The sequence below is a fragment of the Falco cherrug genome, chromosome 10 (genome assembly GCF_023634085.1).
Source record: "Falco cherrug isolate bFalChe1 chromosome 10, bFalChe1.pri, whole genome shotgun sequence".
Lineage (NCBI taxonomy): Eukaryota > Metazoa > Chordata > Aves > Falconiformes > Falconidae > Falco > Falco cherrug.
The window spans coordinates 21,539,394-21,557,117 of record NC_073706.1 but is presented as its reverse complement, the minus strand read 5'-3'; the positions used below and the strand labels follow the sequence as shown (position 1 = coordinate 21,557,117).

At 41.0% G+C, this 17,724-nt stretch overlaps 1 protein-coding gene across 1 annotated transcript; it reads left to right on the top strand.

The window, feature by feature from the left end:
- Window positions 1–2,116: 2,116 nt before the first annotated feature.
- CSRP3 (cysteine and glycine rich protein 3) lies at window positions 2,117–17,660 on the top strand. The gene is made up of 6 exons (XM_014285714.3): window positions 2,117–2,196; window positions 8,480–8,611; window positions 13,019–13,187; window positions 14,546–14,681; window positions 15,364–15,457; window positions 16,191–17,660. The coding sequence occupies exons 2-6, from the start codon at window positions 8,500–8,502 to the stop codon at window positions 16,268–16,270; spliced, it is 591 nt and encodes a 196-aa protein (XP_014141189.1). The 5' UTR covers window positions 2,117–2,196; window positions 8,480–8,499; the 3' UTR covers window positions 16,271–17,660.
- Window positions 17,661–17,724: the final 64 nt, after the last annotated feature.

The window sequence follows — 17,724 nt, the reverse complement described above, 5'->3', positions numbered from 1 at the left end:
CTGACTTACTGCCTGGTGGCCCTCAGCTCCTGTCAAAATACAGTGGCTTTTTCACACAGACTCTAACACGTAGCACTTCACTTTCTTCTTGTTCGTTTTGCAGGCTGCAAAGCTGCCGCTTCTCTGCCCACAGTACCCTATTCCCCTGAAGACCCACATTTCTCTCTGAGCTCGCTGCTCTCCCCAGCTACCCACAAACGTGACCCGAGTACCAACGCGCTCCATTGCCAAGCTCCAGCAAAGTCCCTCTGATCCTCAGGCTCACTCTGCTTTTGATATGCTGTGTTCCAGCTCTCTGAGCAGTGTTTTTTAATCCCTACGATTGATTTACAGAAAACACTACACTCTCACTCCACCAGGAATATAAAAATTCACGCATGTCTATGCTCCAGTACGCTCCAGTTGCATATTTCAAGTCTGTTCTTCCCATCTCTGCTCCCAAGAAGCACGGTGGACCGGGGCTTATATGAAATGCCAGCTAACCCTTACGGGTCCGACTGCTCCTTCGCACTGTAAAGAGCCTCTCACCAGGACTTGCGTCCTTCCAGGGGCACGCAGCACCCAGGATCACACAGAAGCACAGGAAGGAGGCAGCACCAATGCCAGGAAACTGAAGCTCGTTCCTTGCCTTTTCCCCTTAAATTCTTTGACAAACTCAGAAGGAAAACACTGGCATTTTGGGGCAAAAATCTTTCTCCACAGTTTTCCCTGCAGTTGGTTGTAGTGCAAATCCATGCAAGTACATGATCTACATGACATGAGTGAAGATTAAAGAAGATTCAGCTCTCTCCAGTGTCAAGGGCCCTAACATAAATCACCAAGGGCACAAACACCAAGTGGTTCCAAGCTTCTTGGTGCTTTCTGCGTACTCCAGCAGCGAGCTCAGGCCTGCCCCAGCCCCTCCCTGCTTGCACCTTACAAGAAACGTTCATACCATGTACGTTGCTCTGTCACCTCTGCATTAACCACGCACATTGCCCCATCACCTCTGCCTTGACCCCGATGTGACACAGGCAGTAGAGCTGCATTAACTATCCAGGGAGAATGGCCAAGAAGAGATGGAGCCCAGCTCTCCCACTCAGGAAAAAAATTAAAAATAGCACTTCAACTTTACATCAAGGACCCATCTCTGCATTATAAAATCTTGGCTGGACTCAACAGCTAAGGGATCTGTGGGCCCCTAAGGATTTTCAAAGTACCCTCAGCAAACGGACCCCTGAAATCCTAAAATCTGACATGGATTTGGCTCCAATTTCCTTACGCTCCTGTGAAAGTCCCAGAGTTGAGACACTCAGCTTCTGGTATTTAACCCCCAAACTGCAAGGGCCTGGCCCTCTCACACACAGCAAAGCCCACGATACTGAACAAAGTTGCTAAATTCAGGCATCCCTTTAGAAAATGAGAATTAGCTTCTAAATCTTTAAAGCACTTAAAATAAAACCCTGTAAAAAGTGAACTTTAAGTGCTTCATACCTTATTGTCCACACATCTAACATCTCTGCAGCAGCATCCATTTCCAAGGGGCTCAGCTGGGCATGGCAAATATAACCACGATGACTAGACATGCTGAACATTAGCCATATTAATCAGCCATCTTAATGCCTAAACCAGGAAAAAATTGAAAGATTAGAGCGAAAAGCGTAATTCTCTGTACCCTAAAAGAAAAACCAGTTCTATCTATCAAATCATGACCTACAGAATGAAATTCTGATTTAAAACTGTTGAGTTCCAAAGGTTCCTACAAACAGGTTTGGATTTTATTTTTTTTTTTAATAATTATTTTTGTAAATTCCTTGTGACAATATGGCCATTTATGGCTAAATCCTCATTTCAGGAACCATTATTTTACGCCTTCACATTTATACAATGCAGTAGCAACTATAAAACTTCAGTCTTTATTCGGGATCTGTTGGGCTGCCGTTCAGAACGCCCCGAGGTATAACCGAGGGGCTGCATTGTTGTCCACCTACTCACAAGTGGACATAAGGGAACAAAATGCCAGGCTTTTGTCAGAGGCTATTTTCAGCTTGGCGATAGCAGTGGCATTGCTCAGATCCCTGAAACTCTCCCTCATTCCCCTCCCCTCCCAGCTTATAGGGCCGACGGCGGTGGCCGCTGCATTTAAAGAGCGCAGGAATCCCTCACGGTGCAGCCCTTCAGGCCCAAGGAGGCAGGGGGAAGCATCAAGCGACTCCGGTAAGTAGCGTGCACCGGGTTCTGCCAGGACTGTCCGATATAAACGTTTGCCTATTTTTTATTTTTTTTTCTCCCAACAGGTGGTAGAAACTTGTAAAAGCTTGTTGCTTGACAAATTAAAATGTATAGCTATAGTGTAGCAATGCAAGTCAAACTGAGCTAAGAGCAATATTTTAGGTTTGGAGTAGCCAACTGATAAGAGAGATTCTTCTGGGCTTCTCAGCCTGTTGAGTAGATACCAGGGTGACCAGATCAGGGTTGTGGGGTTCCTTGGTAATGATATACATTTTGACTACATACAAGACTAGATAACAAAAGTTTCAAAGTCTATTAAAAAATTTTGTTACAAAGCTACAGAATTATATTGTCCACAAAACGTCTGTCTTTTTACACACAAATTTCTAAGGATATGAATTTATGGGCTTTTATACTTTCTCAGATGATAGTATTCTAGAAATAAAATAAAAAAATCCAAAAAGCAACCCCCCCCCAAATCCTCAAAATATTTAATGTCAGCGACCAACTGGTTTTATATCAAATGAGAAAAAAGTTCTATGCAGACTTGACAGAAAATGGCTAGACAACAATGCAGGATGAAAGAATTCACATGTCTATCACTCCATCATTACAAGACAGCACCATTGGTCAAGTTTCCAGAAAAGGCCCAATAACTAAAAAAAAAAATAAATATATATTTACTTGGAAAAGTTTTCTACCTAAAGGCAAAGTTATTTCAAAGAATAAAACCTGGTACATAGACTAAATAATTCTGTGTCTGATCTCAGTCATCACAGTACCATTTCACAGCCCATCACAGTTTTGCTCAGCACTTAAAAGACTTAGTGCACAGATAAGGATTTAGAGAAGGATCTTATGGAAGGAAAAGTGAAAGTTGATAGCTCAGGATTAGGTCTGGAAAAAGGAACAGGTCATTTGTACAGCAGGGTGCAGTTCCCCACAGCCACAAGAATCGAACTGAACACTGAGGGAGTGTGTGCAAGTAGCTGGGGGGTCGTGGTTTTGTTAAGTCAGAACTAAGTACCTTGTTCTAGCATCAGGATATCACATCTTTTGGAGGTGCGATCTTAAATTTCTGCAAAAGGGTGCAGTAAGGAAGTTTTAAAAGAATTGTGGCATTACTATACTAGGAAATAATAGATAATTTAGAAGGGCAGAGAAAAAAGCAAAGGACTCGGACACAGGGCTCTGGGGTTTTCAATCACCTTTGCACATCATATCAAGTCACTTAAAATCTTTTGTTTCAAGTGGGCTTGTGTAACTTAGCATGACCACTGTCAAGGAAAAATCAGTATTTACTTCCCCATGTCAGTGTGGAAATTCCCATCCTTGATCTGTGTCAGTTTACTGCAGAAAGAAAGGGAAAACGCTAATCATTATGAGATGGTGGCGGGGGCTAAATGTGTGATGCTAACTAATAAGCTTTAAATTTACCCACATCAATAGTCTATTGAATGCATCGGAACATAAGAAATACGATTATAAATATGTAACAATATTGCACCTTCATTAAATGAGCCCAATCTTCAAACAAAAACGTTTTCTCTGTGTGAGTCTATTCTGCCAAGAGAGAACGCTTTCTGCAGCGAGTTGGATTTTGACAAAAACACCTTCAGGCATTTTGAGACCCAGGGGCACAAATTCTGCTTTACCCCGCAGACACAGCGAGATATAACCTAACCGTCTCGAGCATTAGTTGCAGAGAAAGAAGAAAAATTATAGCAGTGGTTTATTGCAACTTTTATAAAGAAAGCTCTCTATTGTTACCACCATGGTGCTGGTGAAGTGAGTAACACTAAGGACAGTCAAATGAGTCACTGGTGGTCACAGGACAGGTCAGCAGCGGAGCTGTGATTAGATACTGGAATGAAGTCCTGGCTGCGTTGGCATTTCCCACAGACTTCAGCTGGGAAAAGAATTTCAACTGTAGCCTTGATACTTGCATTTCAACGTAGACAGTGATTTAACTTCATATTATTAGCATTTATTTGTTAGGTAAGGAAACTGTATTCTTATACTTTTAACCGAGCCTAGACCAAACAGCTAGCTGGGACTGAAAAAAAGAGAGAGAAGCAAGGCACGTCCTATCCATCAGTCCTGATTCAGCATTTTTACCACCAGTGGTCATGAAGGCCGACATTTCCAATCCCACTTATGCCCTTCAGAGCCATCCTGTAGCACATGTGGCACCCTGAGACAATCCTCCCAGCCACACCATACACAGCTTCTGCAGTCCGCTCAGATATGACCCAAGGTCTGGACTAACAAACGTCTAAGCATTTAGAAGGCAAACCCTCGTGTTTAACAGGGAAGCACCAGAATTACTTTCAACACCTTTCTCACCTGCGCCACGCTGCCTTGCACTCCTCTGCACAGCTTCATTGGGTCAGCACTGCATCCACTTCCCACTCAGATCGATGGATCTAAATACATTTTTGGATTATATTCTTATCAATAGCACTCCGATCAGAGCAAGACACGCACCGCAGCAGTTATGTGACATCCAGATTTGTGCAGTATGACTAACAACCCAGCAAAAGACAGCTCACATTTTTTCATGCCTGTGCAGGGCAGAGAAACACTTCAAAGGCTTCCCTGGTGCCAGGCTAGCCTACATAGTAGTGCTACAAGCTCCAAATAACGAGAAGCACGTATCCTTGGCTGCACATCTCACGAGTATCAATTCTACTCCATATAGTAGCTGCATTTTGAAGTGGAACGATACAAGCTGCTAAATGCCATCAGAGCAAATCCAAGAACACTCCTCCGGCTTAACAGTACTGGCAGCGCCTGCCAACGTGCTGCAGCACTCACCCTCAGAAGTTTCTCTGTCACATGTTCAATACGTTTAGAATGAGCCCACTCGACTTCCCACTAGATCACCAACATGTAACACATACCATGTGGTTAGCAGTCACTGCAAGTGAACCAGATTCAGATGACAAAGTTCAGGAAATTTCAGGGGGATTGAGACACTGACACCCAATGAAATTAAGTGAAATGAAGGCTTTGGGTGCATTTGTTTTCTTATGACAAATAGCAGACAGAGTTCTATTTGCACATTTTAAGGATGGAGCTTTACCCACCCTTATCATTTAGATGAGTAAAAAACTATGAATCCGTATACCCTGTGGAATTCACTTGGTCACAGTAACACCTGCTGCACAGGCAGCACCCTCAGGGATGGCTGCAGGTCCGTGCTCTGAGAGATGAACAAAGCAAGGACATGAAGAGCAAGGCTTGCCCTGGTACCTCACCCAGCTGTTCAGCCAGCCAGTGCACCACCGCAGCATACGCTGCCCTTCTTACGCCGCTATCCTTATGGGAATGTTTATACTGTGACAGCTTCCCATCAGGTGATGCCAAAAAAACCATGGAAAATGTGTATGCATGCCCAGTCACGTTACTATAATTAGCCTCAGGAGCAATGGTTCTTTTAAGAGCTCTAACCACAGCCCGCAACAGCACAAGGTTTACTATCACGCATTATCAGACTTTTTCAGAGATTATTTTTTTCCCCCTTCAGCTACTGATGTAATTACAGCTACTTTCCAACAAGCATCCTGTCGCCACAGACTGAGATGCTTGGTGTGCCTTTCAGGGGAACTAAACCAGCAGAGGCAGTTTTACATAGACTGCAGCTCCAAACCACTCTCGTCCCAGGCAGCCATCAGTGCTGCTCCCGCTGGGAATGGGTTTGACTGGAAACTTGATTTGAAAGGGAACACTATGAACACAAAAAACTCATTTTCATTTTCAAGTAACTGTCACAAAACTAATTTTTATCTCCCACTGCTCTTCCTTCTCTTAAAATGTTTCAAGCTTTACTTGAACTATTTTTATAAGAGAAAAAAAAGGCACCAATACAAAAGTACATTAAAAATAGGAGAAAATATAGAATGGTGCAGTGAGACCATTAGATTTTACCCATGTGAAACATTTCTCTCTGTTCCTTTATCTTCCATTCAAAAGAAAGGGAAAAAAGATTTTTAATTTCTTTTCTTTAACAGTGCTGTTCAGTAACGCCTTCACTAAGTAAGAAGGGGCCAAATTCATAGTATGTTCCCTGTGTGCAATTATTTTTGTTTATTTCAGCAACATCAGATTTATGCTTTTTACTCATTACATAACAGATAAACAGAGCTAGAGGCAAGCTGAATTTTCTTTTCATTGTTGCATCATTACTGTTCTCTAACTGTCAGAGCAGTTCGGCTTGTGAACAGCCTCCCAAGAGAACTGATAGGGTGTGAAAGAGATAAATGATGCTGTTGCTGTACGACAGCAGAGGATGAGGCTGCCTGAGCTGGGAAGGTTGTTCAGCTGAGCATAAATCAGCCTCACAGAGAGAAGGGGAGACTGGATCTCGCATGAGGGTAATGGGTATGCTGTCTACCACAGGTAACAGTCACAACAGTGACTTACATATAACCATTATACATGGTTAAGGATATACTAGTAACTGCAGTACTAAAGCAGAGATGTTTGGATATGCTGGTATCTGCATCGTTACCAAACACTGATTGTAAAACTTGCCCATGTTGCTACGTCTTCAGTGCTATGGCTTCAGTGTGTGCACAGACTCCTACAGTACCTTCCTTTTGCTCAACACACACGTCTCTTACACCACTGCATGATTTTTAGTGTTAGCTGCCGGAAAGAATTCCCTCCAGCTTCAGGTTCAGCCTGCAGAGCTGGCATGTAGAAATTGTTCATTTCATTCTGAAATTTGGAAGATAGAGTATCAATACAAACATCACTGAGATGATGATAAACACAGGACATTTACTACAGACATAGTAAAATGTTAGTCTAAAATACAAGCCATTGCAAAGACCAGCTACATTCCATCACTGCTGTGGAAACTCCCCTCTGCCTCTCAACCTCAGAAGAAAATTCTCCAGTAGCGGGCCTGATTGAGCGTTCAAAATTCTTTTCTTAGTTAAGAATATCTTATTGTGAATTTAATCAAACACAAATAGCACAACCAGGCTTTGAAAGAACTATAATAAGAAGGTGACTGGTTTTCCAAGAAGGAGAAGGAAGGCTGGTGCCAGGAGCTTGGAACAACCTGATAATACAGTGTGCAGATGACAAGATGACGTCCCAGTCTTTCCAGAAACGATGACTCAAACAAGAAAACAGAAGGGCAAACCATAGGTTGGGGTTGTTTCAGATGCATGATAGCACAATCATCAGGAAAAGCACTTACCCAGGCTGCCGTCAGGCGACCGAAGCTGGGCTCCTGGCTCCGACACTGCCCTCCTGTGTGACCTTGGGCAAGTCACCTCAACACTCACTGGAATAGCAAGAACTAGAACAGTAACCACTACTCTTTTTTCTCTGATGTTTAGATTTTAAAAGCAACTGACAAATTAAAACACACCTCAAGCACCTTAGGAAGCTATCTATTACTACTTTGTAACAGCTGTGCAGCACAGTGAACTTGCAGCTCTTTTATAAGGAATTCAGAAAAGCAACAAACAACTTGTTTCTATTAAAGTGTCCTCTGAAATAACATTTTATGTGTTAAACTTCAAGGTGGAATTAAGCAAGTATGAGTTGTATAAAATAATATCATACTGCCACAGAAAATTGCCTTTATACAAGCTCATGTGGCAGTGGATGACCTAGCACTTGCTTTGGAGAGGTACGGATAGCAGTATATGCTGTCTCTTAACAGAGGGTCTAGGTAGAATACTGCCTTGTAGAAAACTTAATGCCAAATACTGTCCACGCTTTTGCTTAAAGTCCAGTAAAGCTTCAAAGTGTTTGTTGGTCTCCATTAAAAACCGCCTCACCAAAACCAGACCAACACACATAAAGCAAAAGCTGAGGGGCAAAGGCTACGGTGGAATACAGGGGAGGGCAGGATTGAAAGAAAATTACCATTTGTCAGAAAATAAATCCTAGATCCACTTCTCCAGAAGAGGTTTCAGTGATCCTGGCACCTTTTCACTGAAACACCTCACAGTCATTTCATGTGTTTACCATCATGAGCTAAGGAACATCTTTATTTACAAAGGAGGGTTGCACAACATAGGATTTAGACTGCCCCTGCTCCCTGAAGCACCAGGCTAGCACCCTCACCCATGGGTCGCGTATGTTCCTGCTACCGCACAGGTACTTAGTATATTGCAGGGATGCAATAGCAGTTGACTGGAGATGGGGAAAACCCAATAATTTAAAAGAAAATAAAAATCAAGTTGTTCTGTTTAAAATAACTCACTTGTGTTGTTGTATTTATTTTTATAATCTGATTTGCCAGGTTGCCCTTCAGATATAAGGATGCCAAACTGGGGAGGTGGAGCCAAATGTGGTGCCTGTGAAAAGACCGTGTACCACGCTGAGGAAATCCAGTGCAATGGAAGGAGTTTCCACAAGACGTGCTTCCTCTGCAGTAAGCTGGGCTACACTCTTTTAACTTCAAAGAATTCCCATAGCTCTGTATACGTTTTCCATCAAAGCTAGTAAATTCACTTTTGCATTACTCTGCATGCAATAAAGGCGCTTCCATTGCCCCAGTTCATCACGTTTGCTCATGGGACGCCTACAGCAGGTTTTTAAACACCCTAAGCAACATCCAGCATGGTAGAAGCAACGAGCATCAGACTGAATTTTGCAAAGGAGAAGTTTTGTTAAAGCTTATGCCTCTTACTTGTGGGGAAGTTTGAATAGAGGGCATCACATGTTGATCATCCTACTTGAAGTACAGCACAGCAAAACGCGTTCTGGTCTGGCGCTCTCTAGTAACATAAAGATGAAACCTATTTCCCATCCTCTTAGCAATGGAAGGATGGAAAATGATGGCATCTGTTTTCAGAGCAGCCACCAGTTTTCTGAAATGCCACTGGGGTGCTCCATAGCGGCCCTTAATAATCAAGCCCAGTTTTCCAGCCCTTTCTAGCAGTCTGCCTCTCAGGCTCCTGACTTTTCTTCTTCCAAACGTGCCTTGGATGATTTTTTTGTCAGGGACACTAGAGTGCTGCAGAATCACATATCTCCAAAAAATACTACCTTCTGTCCACAGCAGAGCATGCTATAGGTTTGGTTCAGGTTAGAAAGTCTACAAGAACTAAACAAACGGCACTGACAGGACAGAAGTATATGAGATAATATGGGATATTATAGGAGATGATTACTTTTATGGTGAATCCCCACATGAATTCATTTCACACAGGAAAGCTGAAAGACATTACCCTGGTGTCATCAAAATCTCCTGCCAACACCCTACAAACACCTGCGTCTCCTCCTTCCCCATATTTCATATAGTCCCATTTCCCTTTTTCACCCCACCACCTCTGCAGTGTTTGGCAGACAGCGTCCAGGAATTTTGCTCTCCCTGCAGATGAGCCAACATTTGAAAAATTAGAGAGGAGGTATCAGTTCAGCTCTGTTCACCTTCTGTGGAGAGAGTAAACAATTTGATAAGAACTAAAGATAGCTAAATAGTTTATTTTGCAGACAACACTTGAGATTTAGTACCTTTGCAGTATGAATTCCAACATGACAGCTTAGAAGCCACTGAATGCAATTTTTCCTCCTCCTCTCCTGGACGGACAAAGAATGCTTGTTTGGAGGCATGAGACTGATACTACATGTTTTGATGACACGGCACACTACTAAGCGGAATCGGTCCAAATAACTTCCTTGAGTCATCTTTGCCTTTCTCCCAGGGCCCTGCAAGCAATGTCTAACAGACTGAGTAAGGAAGAATTCCCACAAAAAAATGTAATGGACAACCTTCAGCCAATTCTTCAAGAACGATAAAAATCTCAGTTTTGTGAAAACCACAGACTTGTCATTGCTTCTTTGTGCTGCCTATAACAGTTAATACTAAGTGTCAGAGAGCTACAGGGAGAGGGGCACGAACGTGGTAACTGAGAAAAGCTTTCACTGACACTTGTGCTTTATCAAATGCTAGAAAATTAAACAGCAGAAGATGACAAATTAGTAGACTCTCCAGCGTCTAACAAAAATAAACAGCTGTCCTAATAAGGCATAGTTAATAATATTTCTCTCCTACCTAATACCTGAACAAGTTTAAGCTTCATTCATAGCGTAACTGATTTTTTATTTTTAGCCATTCGTGATAACCAACGTCCATCCATTAACTTTGCCAACTGTTTCGGGTTTTTGTGGTTTGGATTTTTTGTTTGTTTGATTTTCGTCAATAGGTTGGGGTTTGGGGTGGGTGGGTGGGGGTGGGGTTTGGTTTATTTTATTTTATTTGCTCCTCAGAGTCCTAAGTCTGAATTGAATTATTAATAAGTTAGATACTAAAAAAAGTATTCCCAGCAGAAGTATGTTTAAGGTCAAAAACTAATGATGCATCTAAGCCCGGTTGGCATATGAGGAGTGTTAAATGGCTTTACTTATCCCATGATTCACACACACTCATCAGCAGCTCTGGGCAACTCAGTATCATGTTCATGGGCTTTTCAATGAACCAATTATAGGATTCAGTTTCTCAGCAGAAGAAAACCAATGCTCCTCAACCTAATCTCAGGTACAGAAAGAGTTAACCTATTTAGCTGAGCTTTTATGTATCTTGGTATTAAATATATTCAAAATACGTTTTATATTTTACATTATATTTGACCAGACAGAACACACCAGTATCTTGAGACCAAAAAGTTCAATTTGGCCAAATTCTAACCAATTCAAACCAACCTGTTTACACAGTAAGGATCAGACAAGCTACACTATAAATCACACACGCTCCAATCCACAGTTCTTCCCTACAAACATGGGAAAGAAACTCCTTCCCAACAAGCCCTCCTTCCCACGCAGACTGCTGTTTTTACCTACCTTGTTCCCCCATCAGCTCTTACTTAAACCACAGCTGTGACGGACATTTGGCAGGATCTCACGCCATCGACCTGAAACTTCTTAGTACCGGCTGGCGAGCAGTATCTGTTGGCAGATGACGGGTCTCAAAGTTATTTCAACAATAGCACTTCAAGGGCTTTTGCTCCATCTGTTGCGGTGAATTGATACTCTATCCCTAAGGTGCCAGAAATAGAAGCACTTTAGCTACTGCTACAGTTTCCATCATCCCTTAACTCCCTTAGCAAACATAATTATCATCTCAAAGCAGAAGAGACGGTAGCACTGGGAGATCAGGTTCATGTGTTCACAGAAGCCCCGTGTTTTATTTCTATTAACCATAAAGGTCCTTGTGAATTATTTTCCCTCTACGCAGCGCAGTGGCAGCATTGAAGCTGCAGAGGTTCCAGTATCAGCTTAAATTTCCTGATGTGGATGAATTTGAGAGTCACAGCAGGACAGTTAAACATGGGGGGAAAGGGACCAACCAAACAGTCAGTCAGCTATTCTACGGCTTGAACTTCCAGCGGCTTTCAATAGTTCTGTATTTCACAGGTTTCTGTTGCTTACATGAGCTAAGCAACTTTATTGTCCAAGCTACCAACAGCCCATCCATGACTGGAATGCCTGCTGTGGGACATGCACTTCTTCAAAGGAAGCTGGAGAGAAACTTTTTGCCATTTTCTTTTTCTCTATCAACCACTGTTGAAACAGTGAACAATTTGTCAGAAGTATTGAAATTTTAATTTTTAAGCATACTGCAAGCCCCTGGTTTTCTCTAGGCACTCCAAACTAAAGCTCCATCTTCCCTCGGTGGGGTGGGGGCTATTGCACACCGAGTTCCCAAAATGCTGCAGCATACACAGTCACCAAGCAGATGAGAAGTGTAGCTATTGTTTTTTTCTCCCCATTCATTAACGTCCAATTTCCACGCATAAGCAGCAAAGAGATCCACTGGACCAGTAACAGAGTTCAGCCTCTAAACGCTGACCAGGTTTTAGATGAGTGAAGAACTGGGGAGGCCGCAGTTTAGCTTCTATGGCCACTAGATAAGAATAACCATGCATGAGACAGGTCTCAGCAATGCTGGTTAGCTCTAGGCATGGCTTGTGTTTCTCATAACATGGATACGTGCTTACTGAGATCCCCAAAGCAGCAGCTGTGAGCACTAATCAGCTTTTGGTCCTTCCAAGTTGAGGCTTGGTTTAAAGCAGTGCTGTAGAGAATCTTAACTCGTATTCCATTATGAATGTCAGGTATTCCTACAGCATCTTCTGTCCACAAGTCTCCAAGACCTTGCTTAGTGAGCTGAGCCAAGCAGTATTTCTCCGTAACGATCACAACTAGGAAGAGGCATCCATTTTTGGTACGGCTATAGTCATATTCTTGCCATATTCTGGAGGAAGTCTAACAGAGCTGAAACTACCAGCTGACGGGGATCACAGCTTCACCTTGCACCACAGCGTAAACAAACACATAACAAAACCCATGTCCTGCTTGACTCTGCCTGGACATGGTATGGATGTTACATCCCTTTTTGGAAACATGCATTAAAATAGCATGGGCTGGCATGAGAGAGCCACCACAGACTCAGAGTGACTATTTTGAAAGGTGCAGATGCACAATACAATCACCCCCGCAACCTCCTTTTTTATTTTTTTTTTCTTTTCTTTTCTTTTCTTATTTTAAGGTTTGGGAGTTTAGAATGATATCTCAAATCCATCTTAAGCTTTGCAGATCTAGACAAATTGTCTTGACAAGCCCATAATTGCCCACGGCAAAAGCAGTGTGTAGTGTGTGCATTCACAACTACTCTAGCAACAGCCCAGTGAAGTTTTATACTGACTACAGGCTAACACCTTTTTTTTTCCTGTGAAGATAAACAAAAAATAAACACTAATTGTAATTATTCTCAGCCATGTAAATTCAAATTTGAAAACGCCAATGTTGATACGTGCCTTTCTCTTCCTGTTTTCAGTGGCTTGCAGAAAAGCTCTGGACAGTACCACAGTAGCAGCTCACGAATCCGAAATCTACTGCAAAACTTGTTATGGGAGGAAATACGGTCCCAAAGGTATCGGCTTTGGACAAGGGGCAGGATGTCTAAGCACTGATACCGGTGACCATCTGGGCCTGAATCTGCAACAGTGAGTTCAATCCCACTGACGGCACTTTTTTCTGGTACTACTTGTCACTTAGCAGGGTATTCTAGATATTTTACTCTGTTTCCATAACAACATCCAGCATAAGCAGCACTGCAGGCTTTCCTACAACCTTTCCTTCAGTGGACACAGTAATTTACCAGTTTTTAATGATGTTCACGCTCTTCAAGCCTTCTTTATAAATTATCTCCTCCTTCAATGGGCAATTACTCTGCAGAAGCAGCCTTTATATGCCACCACAGACATAAATATTCACTGCAATTGTAATTTGCCATTAGTAGCACTGCGAAGTCACATTCACCATAGAACGTGACAGTATTTTTTTTTCCTCCAAGAGACTAAAATACAGTTAGGTTTTACTATTAGAGAAATAATCACACTACCACACACTGTTAACTCTCCTCTCAATATGGGAAATAACATTTCTAAATCCTCCCTGTGGCTCAAGTAACACTTACAAACACACCAAGATGTTTGAACAAAGGAATTCTAATGGGATACCATCTTCCAAAAGCACATAATTATCTCTGACAGTACGTTTTTATAGTATTTTTCTATGATTCTCAAAGCTGCACATTTCCAAATCAACAACACTTCCTTCTGGTATAACTATAAGGAAACCAATTAACCAATGTGCTGTGCAGGAAAGAAAAGCTTAAATAATGTATTTAACTGTAGCTCCTTGTAAGATATGAATCCATTACAGGCTGAGTTCTGCATCAAAAATTGTCATGTCCCGTAGATTTAATGACCTGTTGCAGTTCAACAATCTGGTAATTCAGCAGTCATTCCGTGAAAAGCTAACACAAAGACATAAAGCACAAAGTCCAGAAACACAAAGCAAAGTTACTTTTCTGATGTGCTTTGGAGCCCAGGCCAGTGAAGAACCCCAGTTCCTGGTCCAAACATTACTGTGACTGACAAAAAAACCTGCATGCAAAATCTAACTTGTATTTTCCACTCACTGAATGCCAGCAGATAGCCAGTTACAAAGAACAGAGAGGTCTTTTGCTTTTATTTCCCCTCTTGCCTCTTAATAAAATTCTTTTTTACTTTCACTTTTCATTAAGTATAATCTTTTCTGCATGTGGCTGCTGTCAGCTCCATTTTCTCAGCCCAAACCAGGTAACATGGGCGGTTACAGTATCAGCTTTTCAATGACACAACACAAAATTCAACAGAAAACTTGCATCACCTCTTGCCACCACCCCCCTCCTTTTGCATGTCTAAGACCAATAAATTAAATATTCTTTATCCCTTACCAAAAAATGATGGAATTGTACTTCTAAAATGAAGACAACATTTTAAGCTCTATTGTAAAACGCTGGAAACTTCTGTTTTAGGGGGTCACCAAAGTCTGCTCATCCTTCTACACAAAGTAATCCTTCAAAGTTTGCCAAAAAGATGGTAGATGTGGATAAATGTCCCCGTTGTGGCAAATCAGTGTATGCTGCAGAGAAGATCATGGGAGGAGGAAAAGTAAGTAGTTACTACGGCATCTAGAAACAAAACACACTTTCAAAATGCTGATAAACTATAGCTAGTAAGTCCTTGATCTTTTCAATTTTTACTCCTAGTCTCAAGGAAGAAAACATGAGGAAGAATTAGCAAATTGCTAGAGTCCAATATACTTTCAGGTTTAAAACCATGTGTTTTTCATAAACCACCGTCAACTTTTTGTGTCTTGTTGATGTCTGAAGAACAACACCTGGCTACTGTACAGCCTGGCTCTTCTACCACTGTTATTCTACTACCATCTCTGGGAATATCTATAATTTAAACATTTATTTGTAGTGGCAATTGCAGCTATATTACAGAGATCCCATGACTAGAGCTTTTCTCACATGACATGCTAGCTCTCTGCTCTAGGAACTCTTACTAGAATATTACCTCTGCGTATCAAAGAAGTGGCCAAAACAAGAGTAACATCTATAGCTCCCACTTTTTACTACACCTCCGTTAATAACAAAGTCACTAGGTAAGGTCTTGATTTTTGATCATAAAGTAACCAAAAAGACTAACCTAGAATGACTAAAAATGAAAGCTGTAAGACCAACAAAACAGCCTAAACCTTTTCACGCCATAAAAAGCAATTGATTCTTGTACCTGCTAGCTGCACGCTTTCTGTAATATACAACAAATTGTCTTTAATTTTACTCAGCCCTGGCATAAGACGTGCTTCCGCTGTGCTATCTGTGGAAAGAGCTTAGAATCCACGAACGTTACAGACAAAGATGGAGAGCTCTATTGTAAAGGTAAGAACCGTAATGAGCTGAAACTGCCTGAGTCCATCTACAATTAGTATTGCCACCATGATTTACCTTGTGGCATGCTTAACAACTTCATGAAAACTCATTTTATCTTTTTTTAAAAACTTCCCCAAAGCAAAGTAAAGAGCTAAGCTGACATCGCATCTTCTACTATTGACATATAAATTTTGAAGTTGTCATTTTTCTACAAATATGACATTCTCTCAGACCTGTCCTCAGACCTTTTAACAGGGACACTGGCCATACCTGCTGGGCAGACTCTTGTACCTGCACAAGCTCACTCAGTAAAGAAAAAAAATGATTAAAAACCCACAAAGACACAGATCTGCAAAGGTCATGGTCCTAATTTGAATTCTTGACAGTAAAAGTAAAAAACACTTTACTACATTGGAAGTGCAGACGGTAGCGCATTAATGCCAAATTATACATCCAGATGTTCTCAGATCAAAAGAGTTCACAGACTTCACTCGACTCTTAGATATTGCTTAAGGGGAAAAATATGCAAAGTTTTTATATCCTAGGCTAAACTTTAGCAGTCAGATGTGACTGCTGTTTAATAGTTTCAGTATTAGAACCCGTTGACACTTCTGGGAAAGACATTATTTCAGATTTCCTTCCTTTCATTACCTTAAATTTGGTAGTAGTACTAAAACCAAAAGTCATTTACCTCTATATGAAAACATTCAGAATACCATTTACCTCCCTCCTTCTTTTGCAGTTTGCTATGCAAAAAATTTCGGTCCCAAAGGAATTGGGTTTGGTGGCCTCACCCAAGTGGAAAAGAAGGAGTGCGAATGAGAAGAAATGGATGCAACAGACTCCAACTGCTGCTGATGCCACCAAGTGATAGTTGTCAAGTAAAACATTAAAGATCACATATTGCTAAGGACCTAGGGCATTTAATATTTTCCACTTTGCAGGAAAAACTTGTGAGCTTGTATCTTAAGAAATTCTTAGAATAGCTTAAAAAGGTACAGTGATAAAACAAGATTCATGCTTGTTTTACAGTAAAAAGACAAAAAGCTCTCATGGAACATTATTGCTTCTTAAACTAATATTTACCACACTTTGGACTGGAATTTTAAAGACTCAGCATACTGTCCCATTTAGTTAGAGATACCTTATGGAGCGCGAGGGTCAGAGTGTTCCAAGTTAGGCTGTTACTTTCCTTTGTTCAGAACGTTATGCTGTCTGTGTTTCTACCAATCTCCTAGCGGCATTTTGAACATGTTGACATTTTGTGTTATGGCAAAGTAGATGTTATTCGCTTTGAGACAATTAAAAAGGATTTGGAATTCTTTCAAAGGGAGATATTTCTGAAGAAAAACAACATTTTCTTAGAACACTTTTAAGTTTTGTTATTGTATGATTTCAAGCTACAATAAAGTACTGATATTGCTTCACATTATTTTTACTTCAATTTGCTTGTGATTTTTATGTTCCACGGTGTTGCAGATAAATGCACTTCACAGAGATGAATTACATTCCCTATTTCTTAACTACAAGAATTGCACTGCATTACACTGCTTTACTCTTACATTATCAGTTCTAGATGCTATTTAACTTGAATTTTCTGATCTTGATCCGTTTCCCTGCTGGTTTCCGTTATTACCTACTTTGACTTATATTCCAAACCACACCGACCAGGTGGCTACTCCAGACCGACACTGAAGCCTTTCCTCAGGAACATGGCTGATATCTAGCTATTAAAGATCTATGCACGTAGCTGGGAACAATTCCCACTTTTTTTATACATTGCTATTTTCCATCATCAGCTTACCCATTTTCATACACTAACAGGGCGTATATACATGACAAAACGTAAGTCGAAGAGTCAGACTTTCTCTTAGTTTGGTGCCTACCTGTTCTTAAATACCTCACTCGTCACATATCCCTTGAATCTATTTCAGTCTGTAAAGATATAGTTAGAAGCATGAAAGCTCTACTTTATTACATGTAAACCCCTCAAACAAAAAGACTTACTAGAGCTTTTCACAACATAAGCAATAAAATTACAGGGTAATTTTAACATTAAATTTTTCACTACAAACATTCCCCTTAATTTTCAAATGTAATTTTCTTATATTGTCTGCAAAACAAAGCAAAGGGTACCAATGTGGTTTTGAAATTCTGCCCTAACAAAACTTACCTTTAAAAAATATATTCTTAGTGTCATCTCATCACAAATTTTCAGTTTCAGCTCAAACTATATATACACACATATAGTGATCATTCCATATACAAACTTGCTG